The 19,800-nt window shown below is 40.6% G+C and overlaps 1 protein-coding gene and 2 long non-coding RNA genes across 10 annotated transcripts in view; 1 reads left to right on the top strand and 2 right to left on the bottom strand.

The window, feature by feature from the left end:
* The window catches only part of LOC106699244, a 24,737-nt gene extending 17,416 nt beyond the window's left edge, over positions 1-7,321 (bottom strand). The window contains exon 1 of one of the 2 annotated variants that reach the window (XR_002832237.1): positions 6,666-7,321. This is a non-coding gene — a long non-coding RNA (uncharacterized LOC106699244). The remainder of the gene's footprint in view (positions 1-6,665) is intronic. The other variant, XR_002832236.1, reaches the window with a different exon arrangement.
* FKBP5 (FK506 binding protein 5) overlaps positions 1-19,800 on the top strand; it is a 109,313-nt gene that overhangs the window by 77,241 nt on the left and 12,272 nt on the right. For 6 of the 7 annotated variants that reach the window (XM_014466593.2, XM_006101245.3, XM_014466592.2 and 3 more), the window contains 4 exons: positions 352-494; positions 1,720-1,834; positions 13,293-13,449; positions 18,772-18,862. In XM_014466593.2, the coding sequence (XP_014322079.1) occupies positions 352-494; positions 1,720-1,834; positions 13,293-13,449; positions 18,772-18,862 (506 nt within the window). The remainder of the gene's footprint in view (positions 1-351; positions 495-1,719; positions 1,835-13,292; positions 13,450-18,771; positions 18,863-19,800) is intronic. The other variant, XM_023764752.1, reaches the window with a different exon arrangement.
* Positions 16,375-17,226, bottom strand: LOC106699245. The gene is made up of 2 exons (XR_002832238.1): positions 17,149-17,226; positions 16,375-16,754 (listed from the first exon to the last, which is right to left on the bottom strand). It is a non-coding gene; the product is annotated as an uncharacterized LOC106699245 (long non-coding RNA).

Below are 19,800 nucleotides of genomic sequence, written 5' to 3'. Positions count from 1 at the left end.
CCCCCCCCCCCCCCCGTCTCCCTCTCCCTCTCCCTCTCCCTCTCCCTCTCCGAAGTCAATAAAACTAAAATTTTTTAAAAATAAATTTATTTCTCAGTGTGTAGCTTTTACTGAGTTCTTTTGTAACCCTTCCTACCTGAGTATGTAGTGTAAAGAATTGGAAATTTGTTTCAACTTTTGTGTTAATGACAGTTACTTTTTTAAAATATGTAAAAAAATATATAGCTTTTGTTAAAAAGGAGAGACAACTGGTCCAAAATGGAGTCACTTGTGCTAAGCCTCACATCAGCAAACCAACTTAATACCTCACGTAACTGCAGTTTCAGACCCTCACTTTTTTCTTTCTCTTAGGCCAAGTTATCAGGGCATGGGACATTGGAGTGGCTACCATGAAGAAAGGAGAGGTGTGTCATTTACTGTGCAAACCAGAATATGCATATGGCTCCGCTGGCAGTGTCCCCAAAATTCCCTCGAATGCAACTCTCTTTTTTGAGGCAAGTATGTGTGTGATGCTGCCTTGTTAGCATCTGCTCTGCTGTAGTGCTGGTTCTAAAGCAGCAGGCAGTAGAACGAGGAGCTGAGCTTGCGATTGAGAATGAGATCCAATTTATTTCTTCTGCAGCTTGACTTTTTGAATTGTTTCCCACAAATCCAAGGGGTGTGTGCCAGTGCTTTCTTAGAAATGTGTCTCTGGCACAAAAAGATCATATCCAAATAAACAAGCGATCAGGCTTAGCAATAAAGGTTCTGGTCAGTAGTGTGAGTATGACATACTAAAATTGACCAGAAGATAGGATGGAAATGTGGGAAATAAATGTTGACATATGCGTAAATCAAGTTTTTGGTTTTTGTATTTATTTAGTTTAATCCTTACCCGAAGATAAGGATTTCACTCTCTCTAAAAATCAATTTTTTTCCATTGATTTTTAGAGAGAGAGAAAAGGAGGGATGGAAGTGGGGGGGAGAAAGAGAGACACATCGATGTCAGAAATACACATCGATTAGTTGCCACCGCACATGTGCCCTGACCAGGACCGGGGATCAAACCTGCAACCCAGGTATGTGCCCTTGACTAGGAATCAAACTTGTGACACTTCAAGGCGCAGGCTGATGCTCTAACCAATGAGCACACCAGCAAGGGCCTAAATCAAATTCTAAGGCATTTTCATAACATCTCATTAGACACAGTAGGGGTGATAACATGTTATTGATTGTGTGTTGAGTTACACGCATTTGACCAAACTTGCATTTGACCAAACTTGATTTTAAAATTGAGGGGGGAAATAAATGTCTGAAACAGTGTAACTAGGTAAAATACAGGCCTGGTTTCATAGGATTCATTCTTACATTTTAGGAAGAGGATTCCATGAATCTGGGATGGAAAAGTGGTGGTGTCTCAAGTCAGACAAAATGGTTTTCGGCCAGCACTTTGTAGTTCTGGCTTTTTGCCCATCAGGCATTTTTCCTAGTATTTCCTGTCTGTCTTTACTCTGCTCCCCACAGGATGTGGTCCCAGACATTATCATTACATGAAGGTTCTTTCCAGGTATTGAAAAGTGCAATGTTCTTGTTTTCCCACTCTTCCAATAACTAAGATGCATAGATAAATATAAACAGTTTTATTTTTGTAAAATGAAAGAATTGGTTGCCCTTCCCTTTAAGTATATTAAATTAGCTTTGTTTGATCTTTTCTCAGCCAAATTTCTTTCTTCTTTCTAGATTGAGCTCCTTGATTTCAAAGGAGAGGATTTATTTGAAGATGGAGGCATTATCCGAAGAATCAAACAGAAAGGAGAAGGCTATTCAAACCCAAACGAGGGAGCCACAGTAGAAAGTAAGCAGATGTGAGAGCAAAATAGTCCTTAACAGTTGAGTTCCATTTATGTGGGTGAAATGGAGATATCTTTTTAAAACTTTGTTTATAGAAATAAATATAGTGAATATATATCAACAATAGTTTAAATTTGACATTTGTTGAATAATGCTTCCATTTAGTAAATATTTACTTAACATGTATGTACCAGGTACTATTCCAGACTCACAAAATGAACAAAAGAATATCCCACCCATCAGGGAATTCTTACTCTGTGGACTCCTTGGTGTGCTAACAACTGTATTAGTTGCCATATATGTTTATTTACATGTTCCTCACAATAACCTTGTACGGTAAGATTTATTATCCTAAGAAAAGTAAGAAGTTTTCTAAATTGCCGGTACGGAGTTATTAAACAGAGCAATAGATTGTAATGCCCTTCAGGCCTTTCCAACCCATGTCCTTGGCTGTCATCAAGATAAACAGTTCATCATTTAAGTTTGATCAGAATTGGATGAGAGTGTTCATTCTGTTCTACATCAGGAGACCTGGGTTCAAGGTCTGCTTTGCCATTTATTGAGTGACCTGAGACTATTCTATTTTTCATTTGCCAAGTTGAGAGTGAGGATACTACTGAGGTCTTGGATGACTGGTCATTCTTCCTCCCAGAGCACATTGTGTACACCACTGAGTACTGCTCATCAGTTAACATTGCAACCAGCATTTGCCCATTTCCTCAGTACACAGTGAGTGCTTGACTAGAAGCTTCTTCATCCTGTTTCCAGCATCACCGACAGAGCCTTACTCAGAAAATGCATTTTGCATGTATAAATGTTGGAAAGATGCCATTTATTGAGCTGAACTACTTCAAAAAGAAGTGTGAGAAAACAGGACTACTTCCATTCAGAAAAAAAAAATCAAATCACTAAACAAGGATGGCAACATAAACTATTATAAAAGTTCCATTTGAAAATAAAGCGTTCATTTAAAACTGTAAACTAGAATAGTTTATTTTCAAATATTACTTTGAACCCATATTTCATTTTTATGAGTCTGGCAAATTAGTCCAAATTAGTTGTTCTAAAATTGGAAATACTAAAAATACTATTATTGTACTATTGCAATTGAAGTGTTTAGATAGTTATCATTCACAATAAGATTTAGACTAAATGAAGAAGAGCTCAGATGTATGTTGGAGAAATCCCTAGACCAGGAGTCAGGAGATAGGATTCTGGCTTCAGCTGGCTCTCTCTGGATCTTGCCTCTCTGAGCTTCAGCTTCCTTCCTATACAATGATGCAGGCAGGTAGACCTCTTGGTTCCTATGGTCCCACTAGCCCTAAACATTCTTTGATAAGATTCTAAATGTTTATAAAAGTTATAGGAATGGTAGAAAATCATTTTCAGTATATTAACAATCACTATTCCAGTGTGTTTTTCTTACCTCAATTAAGATGACAATCTTGTAATTTTTATTCAATGCTGTCCTTTTTCCATTTTAAAATAGTCACTGTGTTCTAACGTATTCTAATTGACATTGTTATGATGACTGTTAGTCATGGCACTTTAGTTTAATTGCCAGTAGTGACTACATTGTTACTTTTAAGCTTTGCTTTCACAGAAAATCCAGTCTGACTGACCTCAGGCTCTAAATCAGTGGTTCCCAAACTTATTTGGCCTACCGCCCCCTTTCCAGAAAAAATATTACTCAGCCCCTGGAAATTAATTTTTTTTTAATTTTAATAGCAGTTACTCATCGCCCCCCAATGCACCTGTGGCCATCACCGCCCCCCTGGATCGCTGCAGCTCCCACCGGGGGGCGGTAGCGCCCACTTTGGGAATCACTGCTCTAAATAGCCACCAGCTCTTCTCCCAACTCCTGGTCTCTCCCATCTTCTGCTTTGTTAAATTCAGTGCTTGTGGCTGGTACATGGAGGTGCTGGCTGGATGTGGCTCTCTTGCCTGGTGCCTCACAGTGCTTTCAACCACATTCACATGCAAAGAATGCAGACAATGGGCAGTAATTTTCAAATGTGAAAATTTCAAGAGTGGTTTTCGGGATTCAGATTGTTGGAGTACCCTTTCCTCTCACCTCCTTTTCCTCTCCAAATCCCACTGAAGTGAGAGAGGAGGAATTATTGCAAAAAAAGAGGAAGAAATCCACATTAGTTAGTGCTGGAATCCAGGAAGAATACAAGAAGTGAATCAGAAATTAGGAAAATTCTGGAATATGTAAACTAGATGAAACTGGACTGATGGAAACTAGGGTTGGGAAACTCAACCCAAAACAGGTGTAGAGAAGACCTCTGTAGAGGTACATGCCGTTCTTCTCAACAAGCTTGGGCAGAACTCCAAGCCCACAGGCAGCTGGTGTGAGGGAGCCGAAGCAGGCTATGGGGCAATCCTCAGGGTTGTTATAAAACAATATGGAACAGCTGGGCCAGTAAACCTCTAACGGAGTAGTTCTTTGGCTGAATTTAGAATTACCTGGGGAGCTTTTAAAATTCTGATGCCCAAGCTTCAGCCCAAACCAGTTAAACAAAAGATTCAAACCCCAAAGGATGGAACTCCTCAGGCACAAGTGTGTGTGTGTGTGTTGTTTGGGGGTGGTTGTTTTTTTGTTTGTTCGTTTGTTTGTTTTTAACTCCCCTGGTGATTTTAGTTTGCAGCCAAGGATTGAGAATTCCTACTTAGGGTCTGACTGGCTTTTGCTCCCAGGCTGAAGCCAGTAAGGCCAGATTAAAATAAAATTAATGCTAGATACTAGTAAGAATAGCATGTAGAACTTACACATCCACCCAATAGGGAGTAGGGAAGTAGAGGATCAAGAAAAATTGTATAAATCTAGCAAAAGTAATAAAAGAAAAATAACAAAATTTATATAGAAAACCTAAAATAAGATGGTAGGAATAAAACAAATCATCAGTGATTACAAAAAATAGGGATAGGATTCTCACAAGGTTAAAATGAGAACAAAATCTAGCTCTGTAGTCTTTGTAAATAAAACACCAAAAACAAAATAGCACCAAAAATTGAAAATAGAGGAATGGTTTTATGTGCCTATCTTGAGACCTGATAAGAGCTATGAGTTCTTTTTTAGTTTTGTTTTTTACTTACTTTTCAAGTATCAATGTCCTGCCAAATTTTGTCCAGTAGGAGAGAGAAAATTCTTGAAACCATTTTCTTTTATGTTTTCACAAAATAATGTACTATGACACTTGGTCTAAAATGGACAGTATTTATTCTTTCAAATATTTTGGATTTATATAGCTCCTTCTAAAAAAAGGTATCTTTAAGTCTTAAGGTAGAGTAAAATCTTAGTAGAAAATAGTCTTTTTTTGTTACTAAAAAATCCAGCCAATGGATCATTTACTTTAGAATAATATTAAAAGACAAAAGCTCCATATAAGTAAAGAATTTAAATAGCTCTTGGAATTTATTAAAAATAGGAGTACTGACTAATATATCAAAAAGGAAAATTCCTATAAATGAGTGAAAAGTACTACCATTTTCCCTACTGTTCCGTTTTCAGATTAATCATTAAAAAAATATTTTCTTTGTGGCCCTGAACTGTGTATTGGGCACGGTGAGGTACAAAAGAAGCATAAGACATTGCCTTTGCCTACTTTTAAGTTTTATTCACAATTTAACAGCTTTCTCTGTGGAGCCATTAACTCAGTGGTTCTCAACCTGTGGGTCGCGACCCTTTCATAGGGGTCGCCTAAGACCATCGGAAAACACATATGTAATTACATATTGTTTTTGTGATTAATCACTGTGCTTTAATTATGTTCAATTTGTAACAATGAAATTGGGGGTCACCACAATATGAGGAACTGTATTAAAGGGTCGCGGTATTAGGAAGGTTGAGAACCACTGCATTAACTGGTTTCCTTTACCAACTTCTAAAGTATGTTTTATCTGGTATAATTTGCCACTAATTGCAGCTAACATTAATTGAGCTTATCTTTGTGTATTCATATGTAACAGTGTTTTCACACAGTAGACACCCCAACATATGAATGAATGCCAGGTATGGGGCTAGAAGCTTTATTCAGTATTTAATTGAATCCTCGCAACAATTATGAGTTAGCTAATATCCTTTCCCCCATGCTATGCATGAAGAAACTGAGTCAGACAATTTAAATGAACTTGCCCAAAGCCACAGTTGTTAAATGGCAAACTGGGACTGGAACCCAGGTCTGATTAAAGTGCTAACCTGTGTAGAGTGGTGAGGATTTGTGTTGGTGTAGAATGTATTGCTATGAGTATGCTTCCTGTTTAGACTAAGATATATGTCATCTGTATAAATGTTATTCTATTCAAGTAGCCAGCTTCCAAGCCTGCTGTCAGTTAGGACCTGTCCCTCAGTTTCATAAGCAAACTTGCAGAGGCATTTGTTCATCTCGAATAGTACGAAATGGTGCAGAGGAAGAAAGGAGGCAGTTTGCCCCCAAATTGACCACCATGCCTGGTGGGAACAGTTTCTCTTCTAATCAGTGATTAAATATGCTCTCCTAACTCTAGAAATCCATCTCTGCTTCCTCATTTGCCTTTTCACAGGGTTGTTAAGGTCCCCTTGTCTCTTGGATGCTCTTGCTCTATTAGGCAGGAGACACAGGCAGAGAGAAGCTCATTTGGCATGAATTAGGCAGCAGAGAAAAAAACGTTGGCAAGTGGGAGTAACCTGCCACAACCTGGTTTTCTCTGGCCAAATGACCCATCTTGTCTAGTGGTAATGCTATTACAACATTCCCATTTAGATCCCCATGACCCAGTAATTGTTTTGGGAATGAGTGCAAAGCTATCAGACACCAACAACTATAATTAGAAAAGGGAAAACAGACACTCACCAGAGCTGCGTCTTTAGGCTGGAGCGTTTACAGCACTTTATTTTTGGGTTGTGGAGCCTTTCTCACTTTTGCTTCCTAAAATACAAATTATACAGTTTTTGCATTCCAGTTTTTGTTACTACAGTACACACACACACACACACACACACACACACACACACACACGGTTTAATCAGAGTACAAATTGCTGTCAGCACATTGAGTTCATGTGCCAGCCACATTCAGAACAGGGTGTTCTGTGCTCTTCAAAACAAAATTGCTCCAGGGCAGTCAGAGAACAATAAGTCAGAGCTCCAGCTTAAGTGATGTTTTGCAGCAGACGGGGCTCACTTGATGTGGTTACAGCTCGGATTGCATAGCTAAACTGGAGTAATTTGGTTTGGTTTGACTTTGGGGGGATTGGAGGACCTTCCCCCCTCCCCCACCCTCCTTTAAGTTGCATAGACTTTAAGACAAAAGAAAATGTTGTCCCTTTTTAACTTGTGTATTTCTTCCCTACCAAAAAAATCCTAAGTAGAAGCATCCTGTATGTACTTTTCTTCTCTTTGGGCACGTCATAGATCGTTTACTTCCCATAAATTATACTGGTTGGAATTAGCAACAGACCTCCTGAGCCCTAGGGGCTGCGCTCCCAGTGAGTCATGGTGGTTATTATTAAATATTTATTAAGTGAGTATTTGCATTAAGAAATGCAAGGTCAGAAGCAACCGCAGGTCCTCCACAGCCAGAGCTGCCAGAGTAGTCCTTAGTAGCAATTGTTGAGACAATTTAAAAAATAGTTACTGGCTCTGTAGGAGATAGGCATGTCTGCCTCTGTCACCACAAAAGGGGCCCCTACTATAGCCATAGGCACACATTTGTGTGGCTGCTGTGGCTCGGAGGTGGTGTGTGAGTCCGTGTCACACCAGTGTTCCAAGTTTAGAAGCCAGTTAAGGAGCCATAGCCTTTGCTACTTGTAGATGTAAAGAATCAATGGGCTATATACTCTCTGAGGCTATAATACCTCCTCTTATCTAACATCCCAGATAGCATCAGTATTAAAGATGGTGGTTTTATATATACATACAAACTGGGGGACAAGGGGGCACACACAGATAGTTTATCAGTTTTAGATTTTATGGTACTATATGTAGTGCTTGCTCAGGTCCAACTTAGAAGAGTGCGATTTACCAGAAACAAACATTGGTTCTATCATTTATTGTCTTAGGCCAGCTGCAATGAATGTGGGTTTTTTTTGTTTTTGCTTTCTTAATTATGCCTTCACTATCATTTGACTTGAACTTGTCTTTTTTTGTTTGTTTGCTTCACTTACCTTTCCCAACATGTTTATTAGTAGCCAATCTTTTTTTCCTAATATCATCAGATATCACATGTAAGGAGAACTTCTGGAGTTATTTGTGAAATTTTTATATCTAATACATGCATCGAGCCCCAAACCAGGCCTGGGACGTGACACACAGGCAGGAGTCCTTGCAGTCTCTGCGTTTCCTGTTTTGAAAACACATTTAAACTTGATCAACCAAAAACCACAATGAATGTACTGATAGTTTCCTCCCCCACAAATGTACTCTCCTTTAGGGAGGAAGATACTTCTAACAATAAACCTCAGACAAAAAGATTTGTCAACTCAGTTGTGAGCTACTAAGGTATCTCAATACTTGAAGAATCCCACAGTACACGGGGGCTGAACCTCACTGCTCACTCAGCAAATCTGTCAGGAAAAGTGTCATCACATTCATCTAAATTCAATTTCTTGGGCAGATTTAAAAATATTTAACGCAAACTTTTCAGAACCCTCAACTTTAGAAACATCAGCATTTACTCTAGTAAAAATATCTATACTTCTAGTATATGTATACATTTGAAAATAATAAAGTTGAATTTATTTTTCAGATATTTTCCAATTCAAAAGAACTTTCAATGTGTTGCAAGTTGATTACGTTTTATCTAGAGCAGCGGTTCTCAACCTGTGGGTCGCGACCCCTTTGGCGGTCGAACGACCCTTTCACGGGTCGCCTAAGACCATCCTGCATATCAGATATTTACATTACGATTCATAACAGTAGCAACATTACAGTTATGAAGTAGCAACGAAAATAATTTTATGGTTGGGTCACAACATGAGGAACTGTATTTAAAGGGCCAGAAGGTTGAGAACCACTGATCTAGAGCGTTCCAAAAGTTTGTGGAATAGCACCATCAGCATTTATGAGTATGGGACAAAGAGCAAAATTCCTATATGCCAGCTGTACCCTGAAAGTCAAACCTTTTCTAGTTGGCCAAGCTTCGACTCCATCCTAAGTCTGCAGTGGGAACAAATCAGGATGCTATTAATCCTAGTGAATTAGAAAGGCATAAATGTCCATGAGACATTGTGGCTCCTCGTGTCAATGGAACTGGTGTCTTCAGGGTTTCTCTCATTTCTCAGGCCCAGGCTAAAAAGTAACTGATCAAATGATTAACTATGGGAATTACCTTTGAAACTGATTTGTGGCCTATATTGAGAGTTATATTATTGGGTCACAGAACCATAGAATTTTAGAGCTTCACAGGACCTGAAATCATGTAGTTCAAAAATAGAGTAAGTTGGAATTAAATTTGTATTTGGAAAATAGTTGTTTCATGGAATGACTATAACAGAATGAGTGATTTTTTTTTAAGTCTCTAAAGCAAGTTATTGATGTACAGTAGAGCAACCAGTAAAAAAAAAAGTAAGCATTTTAGGAAATCGTTACATTTTAATCTGGGCCATTAGATTACAGAAGTAGGAATAAAGAATTTTCTTATGAAAGACAAGATATTATATTGTTGTGCAATAATACAAGCAATTGATTTTTTCTTATTGAGTCAAAGATCTAAATGGTAAGGAATGAATAACCCTTACTATTAAAAAAAAAAAGTAGTTGAAAGTTTGAGAGTATTGCTTATCCTGGGGCGGGGCGGGGGGGGAGTCTAATCGATTAAGAAAAAAATACATGCATTTTTCTTATTTTGTCTTGGAAAAACCATAAAAGCCCCTTGTCTAATATAAAATTACCCTCAAAACGAGCTGAGTGTGTGAGTGGAGTGGGGAATTGGGCCCCAAGAAATTGACCTCTTCAGCTTAACATTTTAGAGGCAATGGTTAAGTAATTTGGTTTGTGATGGTATAGTAGAGTACTTACTGATTGTCACACTTTACATTTATTTCTCCACCAAGGGATATGGCTATGTTAGTTGTTGATGATGTTGCCATTGTGTTTTCCATTTTTATTCAAATACTAGAGGCCTGGTGCACAGATTCGTGCACCGGTGGGGTCCCTTGGCCTGGCCTGCGGACATTCCCCGAAGGGTCCTGGATTGCAAGAGGGCTCAGGCAGGCCAAGGGTCCTCACTGGTGCACAATTGGGGCCAGGGAGGTACCGTGGGAGGTTCGCCGGCTGGGGAGGATCCGCTGGAGGGCTCCAAGGCGTGTCCGGCCTGTCTCACCCAGTCCCCATCGGCCAGACCCCAGTAGCAAGCTAACCTACTGGTCAGAGCGTCTGCACCCTGGTGGTCAGTGTGCATCATAGCTACCAGTCGAATGGTCACTTAGGCTTTTATATATATATAGATATATCTATAATAATAAGAATGTAATATGCAAATCGACTTAATGACCAAACAACAGAACGACTGTCTGGATGACCTTCCGGACAACCACACTATTATATACACTGGCACCAGGCCAGCCAAGGCTGGTGCAGTGCGATTGGTCAGGGTGCCCCACCATCGCCCTGCAAAGGGAGGCCGAGGCCACCCTCTGCGGGGCGATCAATGGGGGGACTCCGCAATTGATTGCCCTAGAGGGAGGCCCAGACCACCAGCCAGTGGGGCGATCAATGGGAGGGGGCTTCGTGATCACCCCAAAGAGGGAGGCCCAGGCCATCTTCTGTGCGGCGATTGAGCGCAGAGCCCTGGCCAGGTGGGCGGGACCTCCCTCTGTTGGATGATCGATCACGGAGCCCCGTGATCAATTGCCCCAAAGAGGGAGGCCTAGGCTACCAGGCTGGCAGCAGGTGGGCGGGGCCTCCCTCTGCAGGGTGATTGATCTGGTGGCCCCATGATAGATCGCCCCACAGAGGGAGGCCCAAGCCAGCCAAAGCGATCACACCCCACAGATGGCAAGCAGTGGCAGCGGCAGAGGTGGGTCCAGCTGCCAGCATCTGGGGGAAGGAGAACCCCAATAGGCCCTGATCGCTGGCCAGGCCTACGGACCCTACCTGAAGGGTCCCAGATTGCGAGAGGGTGCAGGCCAGGCTAAGGGACAACCCCCCCCCCCCTGCACAAATTTTGTGCACCGGACCTCTAGTATATACCAAGTGTACCGGTTAATAATGCAGATTTTTTTCAGTAGATGGAGTATGCATATGTTGGTATATATTCGATTTGATTTGTATGCTGTTTTGTTGTATTGACAGCAAGCTTCAAAACTTCATATGTCAAATTTGCTGAAGGTGTTGACATCATAGATATTTTTACACTTAAAAATGTCGAATTTCGCCCTAACTGGTTTGGCTCAGCTGATAGAGCGTCGGCCTGCGGACTCAAGGGTCCCAGGTTCGATTCCGGTCAAGGACATGTACCTTGGTTGCGGGCACATCCCCAGTGGGGAGTGTGCAGGAGCCAGCTGATTGATGTTTCTCTCTCATCGATGTTTCTAACTCTCTATCCCTCTCCCTTCCTCTCTATAAAAAATCAATAAAATATATTTTTTAAAAAAATTTTTAAAAATGTCAAATTTCATGCCAAAAAAAGAGGATTTGCGGAAAGTTTTAATTCATTACTTTATTTTGAAGAAAAGTGCTACTGAAAGCTACTGTATACTTCGGGAAGCTTATGGTGAACATGCTCCATATCAAGATACTGTAAACGCTGGTTTAAACACTTTAAAAGTGATGATTTCGATGTGAAAGACAAAGAACATCCAGGTCAACCGAAAAAGTTTGAAGACCAACAATTTCAAGCATTATGGGATGAAGATGCATGTCAAACTCAAAAACAACTTGCAGAAAGATTAAACGTTGCTCAGCAAACAATTTCCTTTTGTTTACAAGCAATGGGAAAGATTTTAAATGCAGAAAAATGGGTGCCACATCAACTGAACGAAAGACAAATGGAAAACTGAAAAGTCATCAGTAAAATGTTGCTTCAACAGCATGAAAGAAAGTCATTTTTGCATCAAATTGTGACTGGCGATGAAAAGTGGATTTATTTTGAGAATCCCAAACGCACAAAATCATGGGTTGATCCAGGTCAACCATCAACATCGACTGCAAGGCCAAATCGCATCGGAAAGAAGACAATGCTCTGCGTTTGGTCGAATCAGGAAGGTGTGGTGTATTATGAGCTTCTTAAACCAGGTGAAACCGTTAATACTGATGCTACCAACAACAAATAATCAATTTAAACCACACTTTGATCGTGAAACGACCAGAATGGGCCAGAAGACACGGCAAAGTCATTTTGCTTCATGATGTCGCACCATCACACACTTCAAAACCATTTAAAGACATGTTAAAAGATCTTGCCTGGGAAGTATTAACCCACCTGCCGTATTCACCAGACCTTGCTCCTTCAGATTACCACTTGCTGTGATCGATGGCATATGCACTTTCTGAGCAGCACTTCAAAACATACGAAGAAGTGGAAAATTGGGTCTCTGAATGGTTTGCCTCAAAACAAGAAAAGTTCTATTGGGACGGTATCCACAAATTACCTGAAAGATGGGGGAAATGTATAGCTAGTGATGGACATTACTTTGAATAAAGCACTTTTGATGTTTCTCTTGAAATTATTGTGTTTTCTTTGATTACAAAATCCGCCATTATTAACCAGTACACCTTGGGAAATGGTCATTCAGTTTTTCATCCTAGTATCCAAAGCAAGGTACAGTTCCAAATGTTTAAGCCATTACATATTTGATATTAAATTGGTGTCATTTTGATAATTATTCATTAATATAGTATTTCTTGATCCTCTGAGGAAACCTCTGCCATTTAGTCGGTTTCAATTAAACCTATTTTCCATACTTTTATTATTCACTAAGCTATCATATTGATATAGTTATCAGTAATTCGAAGTTTAAGCTTAAAACAGGAAGAAACATGATTGCTCTTAAATTTCAGAATGAATAGACTAAGCTTCCACAACACATACCATTATATCTCTAGATCAGTGGTTCTCAACCTTTCTAATGCCGCAACCCTTTAATACAGTTCCTCATGATGTGGTGACCCCCAATCATAAAATTATTATTTTTGTTTTTCATAAAATTCTTTTCATTGCTACTTCATAACTGTAATTTTGCTACTGTTATGAATCGTAATGTAAATATCTGATATGCAGGATGTATTTTCATTGTTACAAATTGAACATAATTAAAGCATAGTGATTAATCACAAAACAATATGTAATTATATATGTGTTTTCCGATGGTTTTAGGCGACTCCTGTGAAAGGGTCGTTCGACCCCCAAAGGGGTCTCGACCCACAGGTTGAGAACCTCTGCTCTAGATGAAGTGAGAAGGGGAAACACTCATTTATCACTTCCCTAAGTTCGCCAGTCCTAAGGAACAGCTTGGTTGACTGCCTGTCTCCTCTCCCTCAGTCCACCTGGAAGGCCGCTGTGGCGAAAGGATGTTTGATTGCAGAGATGTGGTTTTCATTGTTGGCGAAGGAGAAGACCACGACATTCCAATCGGAATTGACAAAGCCCTGGAGAAAATGCAGCGGGAAGAACAATGTATTTTATGTCTTGGACCACGGTAAGCAGCATACCAGTTCAGTGCACAGTGACATTGTCTAAAGAACAGGGATATGCTTGCTTGTTCGGTCAACATTTGATATTTTCGGTGAAGTTAATGCTAACAGAAACAATTAAATCAAGTTATAGTTAGTGATGGAGTGAATTACTGGGCCTTATATAACCAAGGTTTATGGACCTGTTTACTTTATTGATGTGTGTTAATAGGACTGGCAGACAAGTTTTGCTTTTTTGTGTATTTGTTTTGCTTGCCATATTGCCAAGACAGGAAGCTATTGGGACTTCTCATGTGATCCTCTTGCCCCCTGTTCCCTTTTCTCCAAATGAGGCAGTAAAACATGGTGGGTTAGAAGTAGAAGCAGCATTTGGATGACTTATTACCACTTGAATTTGTGCCACCTGTTCTTATACAGAGTCCCTGAAAAAAAAACAAGTGCTCTTCCTGGACCTAAAGGCAGCGGAGATGACTCATTTTTGCCTAAATTTTTTCCATCATAAGGAGACCCATTAGCACTTCCAAGCTTAGAACTATCAGACACTAACAGTCTCTCTTGTGAAAACATGTTTGGTATTATTTTTAGATCTAAAATTATACCATGGACCCAACCCTACTATCTTGAGAAATGGGCCCTTGAGAGAAACCAGGGTATTTTGATTCTGTTTGCCTGTAAGTGCATCTGCTTATCTCATGTCTACTCCCTCTCTGGCTCTTTGGGTTTCAGTCAGTAGGATTTTGAGAAATTAAGAATCTTGATGAAATAGACTTACCAGTAGGTAATATTGCGCCTGTTGTACAATCGCTTGCCTTTGTGCAGCCTCAGTAGTAATCAGTGGCATATTTACCTTTGCCCTAACACTTGGGCCATGATCCTATTTCTCAAGTGATGTTTTAACCGTGCCACTACTCACTTGAAAACCCTTCCAAAATGCTCACCACCTTGAACCTTGTTACAGCTTTCACTGGGGGCACCTTTTATTTAATACCTTCTTTTCCTCTGTCATATTCCTTTCTCCACTACTGGATTCCCACTTCAGTGTCTTTTATTTATATTTACGTAATATTTATAGTTCACCCTCAGGTGAACCTATTTCTTTCTTTCTATAATGAATTTTTTAAAATCAAGCAATGCCTGGAAAAGGTTTTCTCCCCCATATCTAAATAATATCTAATGTTTTTTAATCTGGCATTCCAAAATTACAGTAGTTCTAGATTTCTATAAAGAGTGTTATTTATGTCCCATGTATCTTTTCAGATTTCAGTTCCTAGAGGATAAGTTCTTTATACACTGTAAGCATATGATATCATTTGGATCCATTTGTTATATTTTAAACTGGCTGACAAGGCACTTGTAGAGGCAGATGTCTCAAGTTTAATGGCAGAGAGAAACAAAATCTCATAAAGTTGTGGAGAACTAAATAAGATAATGCATGTAAAGAACTTAGCACTAAGTGCCTGACACAGATAAACCCCTCAAAAGGAATATGTTGTTATTTTTCTCTTCAAGATGTCAGTATGTTGAGTTACTTAAAGGCCTGCTGTGCAAAAGGAGACTGTTTACACGTGCACTGCGTGGCATTATCCCCGTATGTAGAAAACCCCACGCACCAGGCCTGTGCACCAGTGCAGTGGCACTTGAGTGTTGTAATGTGGCTGTTGCAAATACGTGCTCTGTGTTACTTCCTGTCACCTATAGTGACTTCTCTAAAGATTTCCAGGGCATACCTTCTCCTCCATTCCGATAGACTATTTGACGGGGTGTTTCCATAAGAAGTTTATAAAACACTTCCAAAGAACCTATTTTCTCTCTTCTCATCAGGACAGTATCTTGTATATTGTTTTAAATACTGTGAATATTCAACTTTTTCATTTTAGAGTAAGGGTGGCTAGTTTTAACTTTTTCATTATGTTTCTGTCCTGCACCAACCCCAAACAAAAACAAGGCAGTCTGGGTCAAAAACTAAACCATTTTCTGGGAACACACAGAGTCTGAATTTAAATCCCGGCTCTACACTCCTCTTTGTGTGACTCTCAAGAAGCACTTCTCTCTGAGCCTCAGTTTCTTTGTCTATAAAAAGGCAGCAATTGGTAAGAACTTATGGCATAAGTGCTTATATGCACATAAAGGCTAATGGTCATTAATAGTCATTATTCGTATCTCAGCTGTCTGTCTGCAGGCAACTATTCAAGAACATTAATGTCATCTACATTGTTTTACTTTATTACTAACTTAATTATATTTTAAAACTATAATTAAAGCCCTGACCGGTTTGGCTCAGCGGATAGAGCATCGGCGTGCGGACTCAAGGATCCCAGGTTCGATTCCGGTCAAGGGCATGTACCTTGGTTGCGGGCACATCCCCAGGAGGGGGCGTGCAGGAGGAGCTGATCGATGTTTCTAACTCTCTATCCCTTTCCCCTCCTCTCTGTAGAAAATCAATAAAATATATTTTTTTAAAAACTATAATTAAAGACTGCAAATTAATCCCTGCTTATTTGTATATTTATGTACTTGTATATGCATGTGGGAGCAAATACATATAAAGGTATATCAATAAGTACTACAAATTGTTACATGAATAATATACAAAAAGAGTAAAATTAGAATTGGGATATTTAAAAATATATATTATGCATGCTCCCCTGGGTACCATTTTATGTGTATCTCAGAGATTCTGACATATACTATTTCCTTTGTTATTCTTTTCTACACATATTATCATATTTATTTGAAGTACCCCTGCATCAACAGTTTTCTTAAGATTAAGATTTTAACATCTCTAGCCAGGAGGACTTTTTCCTTCTGACATTTAAAAAATGTATTTTTATTGAATTGTGATCCAAGAATATTATATTTATTATTTATTTTTATTTATTTGGGATTTATTAAAGTTTGCTTTGTGGCCTTTCCAATTCACCAAATAGAAGTATATTTTTTCCAGTTTTATTGAAAAATAATTGGCATACATTAAGTTTAAGGCAAACAGCATGATGGTTTGAATTACATATATTGTGAAATATGTTCCACTAACATCCATATTCTCATATAGATACAATAAAAGAAAAAGAAGAAAAAAACACATTAATAACGAATTCCTTCTGTTACTGTAGCCCAGCTTGTCTGTTGGTTAAGTCCTAGAATCCCATTTGTGGTGTCTGTCTTCAGGGAGAAGCGTTTCTGTGCCTGGTGTCCTAGCCTGCCAAGCTGGTGTAGTGTCAGGCAGACAGCTTTCTGTGTAACATGGCAGTCAGACTCAATGCTCCTCCCAGGCTCCACATTCATCGCCACAGAATCTCTTCATCTGAACCTAGGAGAGGTTATAGGAATAATGCCCTTCCCCAGTCTTCCTTAATCCCACTGATAAAAACCAGGACAATTTGGTGTCTCCCTTGACCCTACCCCCACTCTGCCCACCATGAGACCTCTATTTGTGAGTTCCACTAAGACAGCTTTTCTCATCCTCGGCACTACTGACATCTTGGGCTGGAAGTTTCTTGGTTGTGGGGGCTGACATGTGCATAGTAGTAGGATGTTCACCAGTTTCCCTGGCCTATACCCACTGGATGCCTATACCCCCTTCCTCTGTGTGATAAACCCATCTTCAGACATTGCCAAATATCCCTGAGGTGGGAGGATTAAATCTACCCCTGTTGAGAGCCAATGGTCTGAGGCGCGTGCCAGGTCATCTGTTGAATTTGTACCTGTGTAGCACAGGGCTCCAAATATAACATGCTGTCGGTAAACACGCTCAGCAAGGACTCTCCCTCCAGCCCAGTTCCCAGCAGTTACGGAATGTTCTTTATTTACCAGATGGCAGGAACACAATAGCAGTTACATAGGTCTAAGAGCTCAGGTAGAGAACTGGTCACCACCTCCTATAATTGGCCACTGGCAATTAAGTCCTCTTATTTCTTTGCTGAAGATACCCTTTGCCCTGCTATTATGACCACCACACCCCATTCCTACCAGCTCTCATGGCCTTGCTCTGGCTGCAGCTTTCATTTACTTGTGTAACAGTGGAGGTGAGTGAGTAATCATTTTCTTCCGGGAATTTAGGCAAGGGGTAAAGAGAGTAGTGCAAGCAGCAGGATTTGTATATTCCCACTCTGGTCCTTTTGCCCCAGAGAAAATTCATTGGCATCGACCTGGTTTGGCATCTTTCAACCCATAGCCTGAACATTTGGGTTTACTAAGGTTTTCGCAATGTTCTTCCATATATAAAAGAGTAGTCTGGCTTGAAATACTAGTAGATGAAAACAGAATATATTCCAGTGCATGCTTTCCTAATATGCTGGGTGTTGTTCGAAACCCGGAGAGACCATTGAACCAGACAGACAAAGCTCCGTCAGCACTTCATTCTGGCAGATGTGTCCTCCCCAAATGCCTTGTATTTATTAATGTGATCTGAAAATCAAATTTATATGTCTGCAGTGATTTTGTCCAGATAGATTTTGGCTAAAAGTTGTAGCATTTAAAGTAAGAGCCACAGACCTGTAAGAATATTGCTTTCTCTCTCTTTCTTTTTTTCCAAGTATGTTTTCATTGATTTTTAGAGCGGGAGAGAGAGAAACATCAATCGTTTGCCTCCTGCATGCACCCTGACCAGGGATCAAATCCGCAACCCCTCAGTATACGGGACGTTCAACCAACTGAGCCACACCAGCCAGGGGGAAAGTATGTCTTTTATGGGGGTTAGAACTTGCTAGGGCTGTTCTTTTTGGTGGTATATTAGTTATGTCACTTGTGTTTTCTAGTGTGCTCTTTAAAACTATTGAATAAATACTGTGAAAATGTATTTTTCCCCCTGCTATGTGAGCCTTCCCTCCCGTTCATCTGCTGGAAGTGGTGCTGTTTGATGGAGACAGCACTTCAGAGTTGAAAGCTTCTTAAAGCCTCTAATGCACAGCGCTGTGGGCACAGCACTGTGACAACAGGGCTGTCTTCTCGCCCTCCTGCTGGTGAGGCCTCGGGGAGGGTCTAATAGCCAAATGAAGGCTGTTTTATCAAAAGAACTCGATAGAAAATCAAGCAGAGAAAAGGGCAGTGACATTAAGGCCACATTAAGCAAGCTGTCCCGGGGAGAACAGGTGTTGCAATTGCACGGGGATGTGAAGAAGGAAGGAGGCTCAGTCTGGCCTGGTTCCTGAAGCCGCAGGGGCACCTGGCAGGTCTTCTGATCAGCATCTGGCTTGTCCTCAGGGTCTCCGGTCTGTGTAGTTTGCAGATGCTAGCTCTGCGCTCATGTGATGCCACAAAGTACCAAAGGAAGTGCCTGGAAATACGCCAATTCTTATAAAGTTTTATTTTTCTACTCTCCATTTCAGATATGGTTTTGGAGAGGCAGGGAAGCCTAAATTTGGCATTGAACCTAATGCTGAGCTTATATATGAAGTTACACTTAAGAGCTTCGAAAAGGTGAGAAAATACCAACTTCTCTGAAATCATGGTATATTTCTTCTCTGCCCACTTCCTATGAACTATAGAATGTATTTCTGGGTGGCGTAGGTCAGTGGTCTTACTTGCATGTTGTGTTGTCTGGGACCCCTGAGCCAGCATGGCTGACCCACAGCTCCGAAGCGCAGTGTTCAGAGTGTGTTCCTATGTGTCAGCCCTTTTTTTCTTTTTTCTTTTTTTCTTTTTTGGGTAGAATCCAACACTTGTTCCCTATTTGTTCCTAGACTTGTTCTTTTTGTACTTTTTTTCCTGGGTTGAAGACAAAAAGGTTCACGTTCTGCCAAGCCGCTCCTTGGAGGAGGGGCGCCGTTTTCCAGTGCTGAACGGATTGTACCCTTCTCAGGAGTGGTGAAGAGGCCCTCAGCGTGGCTCCAAGTTACTGTCCAAAAATGCAAGGCTTCATGGGCCACCAGGCTCTGTGACAAGGAACACAGGGACACCCTGCTAACCCCAGGCCTTTTCTTTTCATACCTGTCCAAGTAGAAAAAAAGAGTTCGTCAGTGGCCTTGAGGGCAGAAACAGTAGGCCTCTAGAGTGTATTTCCATCTCCCTGCCCCTGGAAGCTCCCAGCAGCAGCCTCGCCGGACAAGCACAGAGCGTGTACCCAAGCTAGACATTCTGTGGAGTCCAGCTGAGTCCCTGTGCAGCAGTCACCAGAGCCCACCCCTCCCGAGAGCCCTCATTTGGTGTGCCTTTCTTACGCTCCAGGGCTCCCTCCAGCTTCTGTGCATTAAGCTTTGGACTGGAAACACAACACTATTTTTCACTAGATTCTGAAAGGAGACCATTGTCAGTCCAGTAGACCTGGAGCTTTGGGCTAAGGAAGGCAGGGGAGGCCTGCTTTGGGATTCTCCCCTAGCAGTGATGCTGCTGATCAAACCTCACACTCATGTTCCTCA

Source organism: Myotis lucifugus, unplaced genomic scaffold (genome assembly GCF_000147115.1).
Source record: "Myotis lucifugus unplaced genomic scaffold, Myoluc2.0 scaffold_347, whole genome shotgun sequence".
Taxonomy (NCBI): domain Eukaryota; kingdom Metazoa; phylum Chordata; class Mammalia; order Chiroptera; family Vespertilionidae; genus Myotis; species Myotis lucifugus.
Note: the sequence above shows the minus strand (reverse complement) of the source record. Positions and strands in the feature narration are given on the sequence as shown.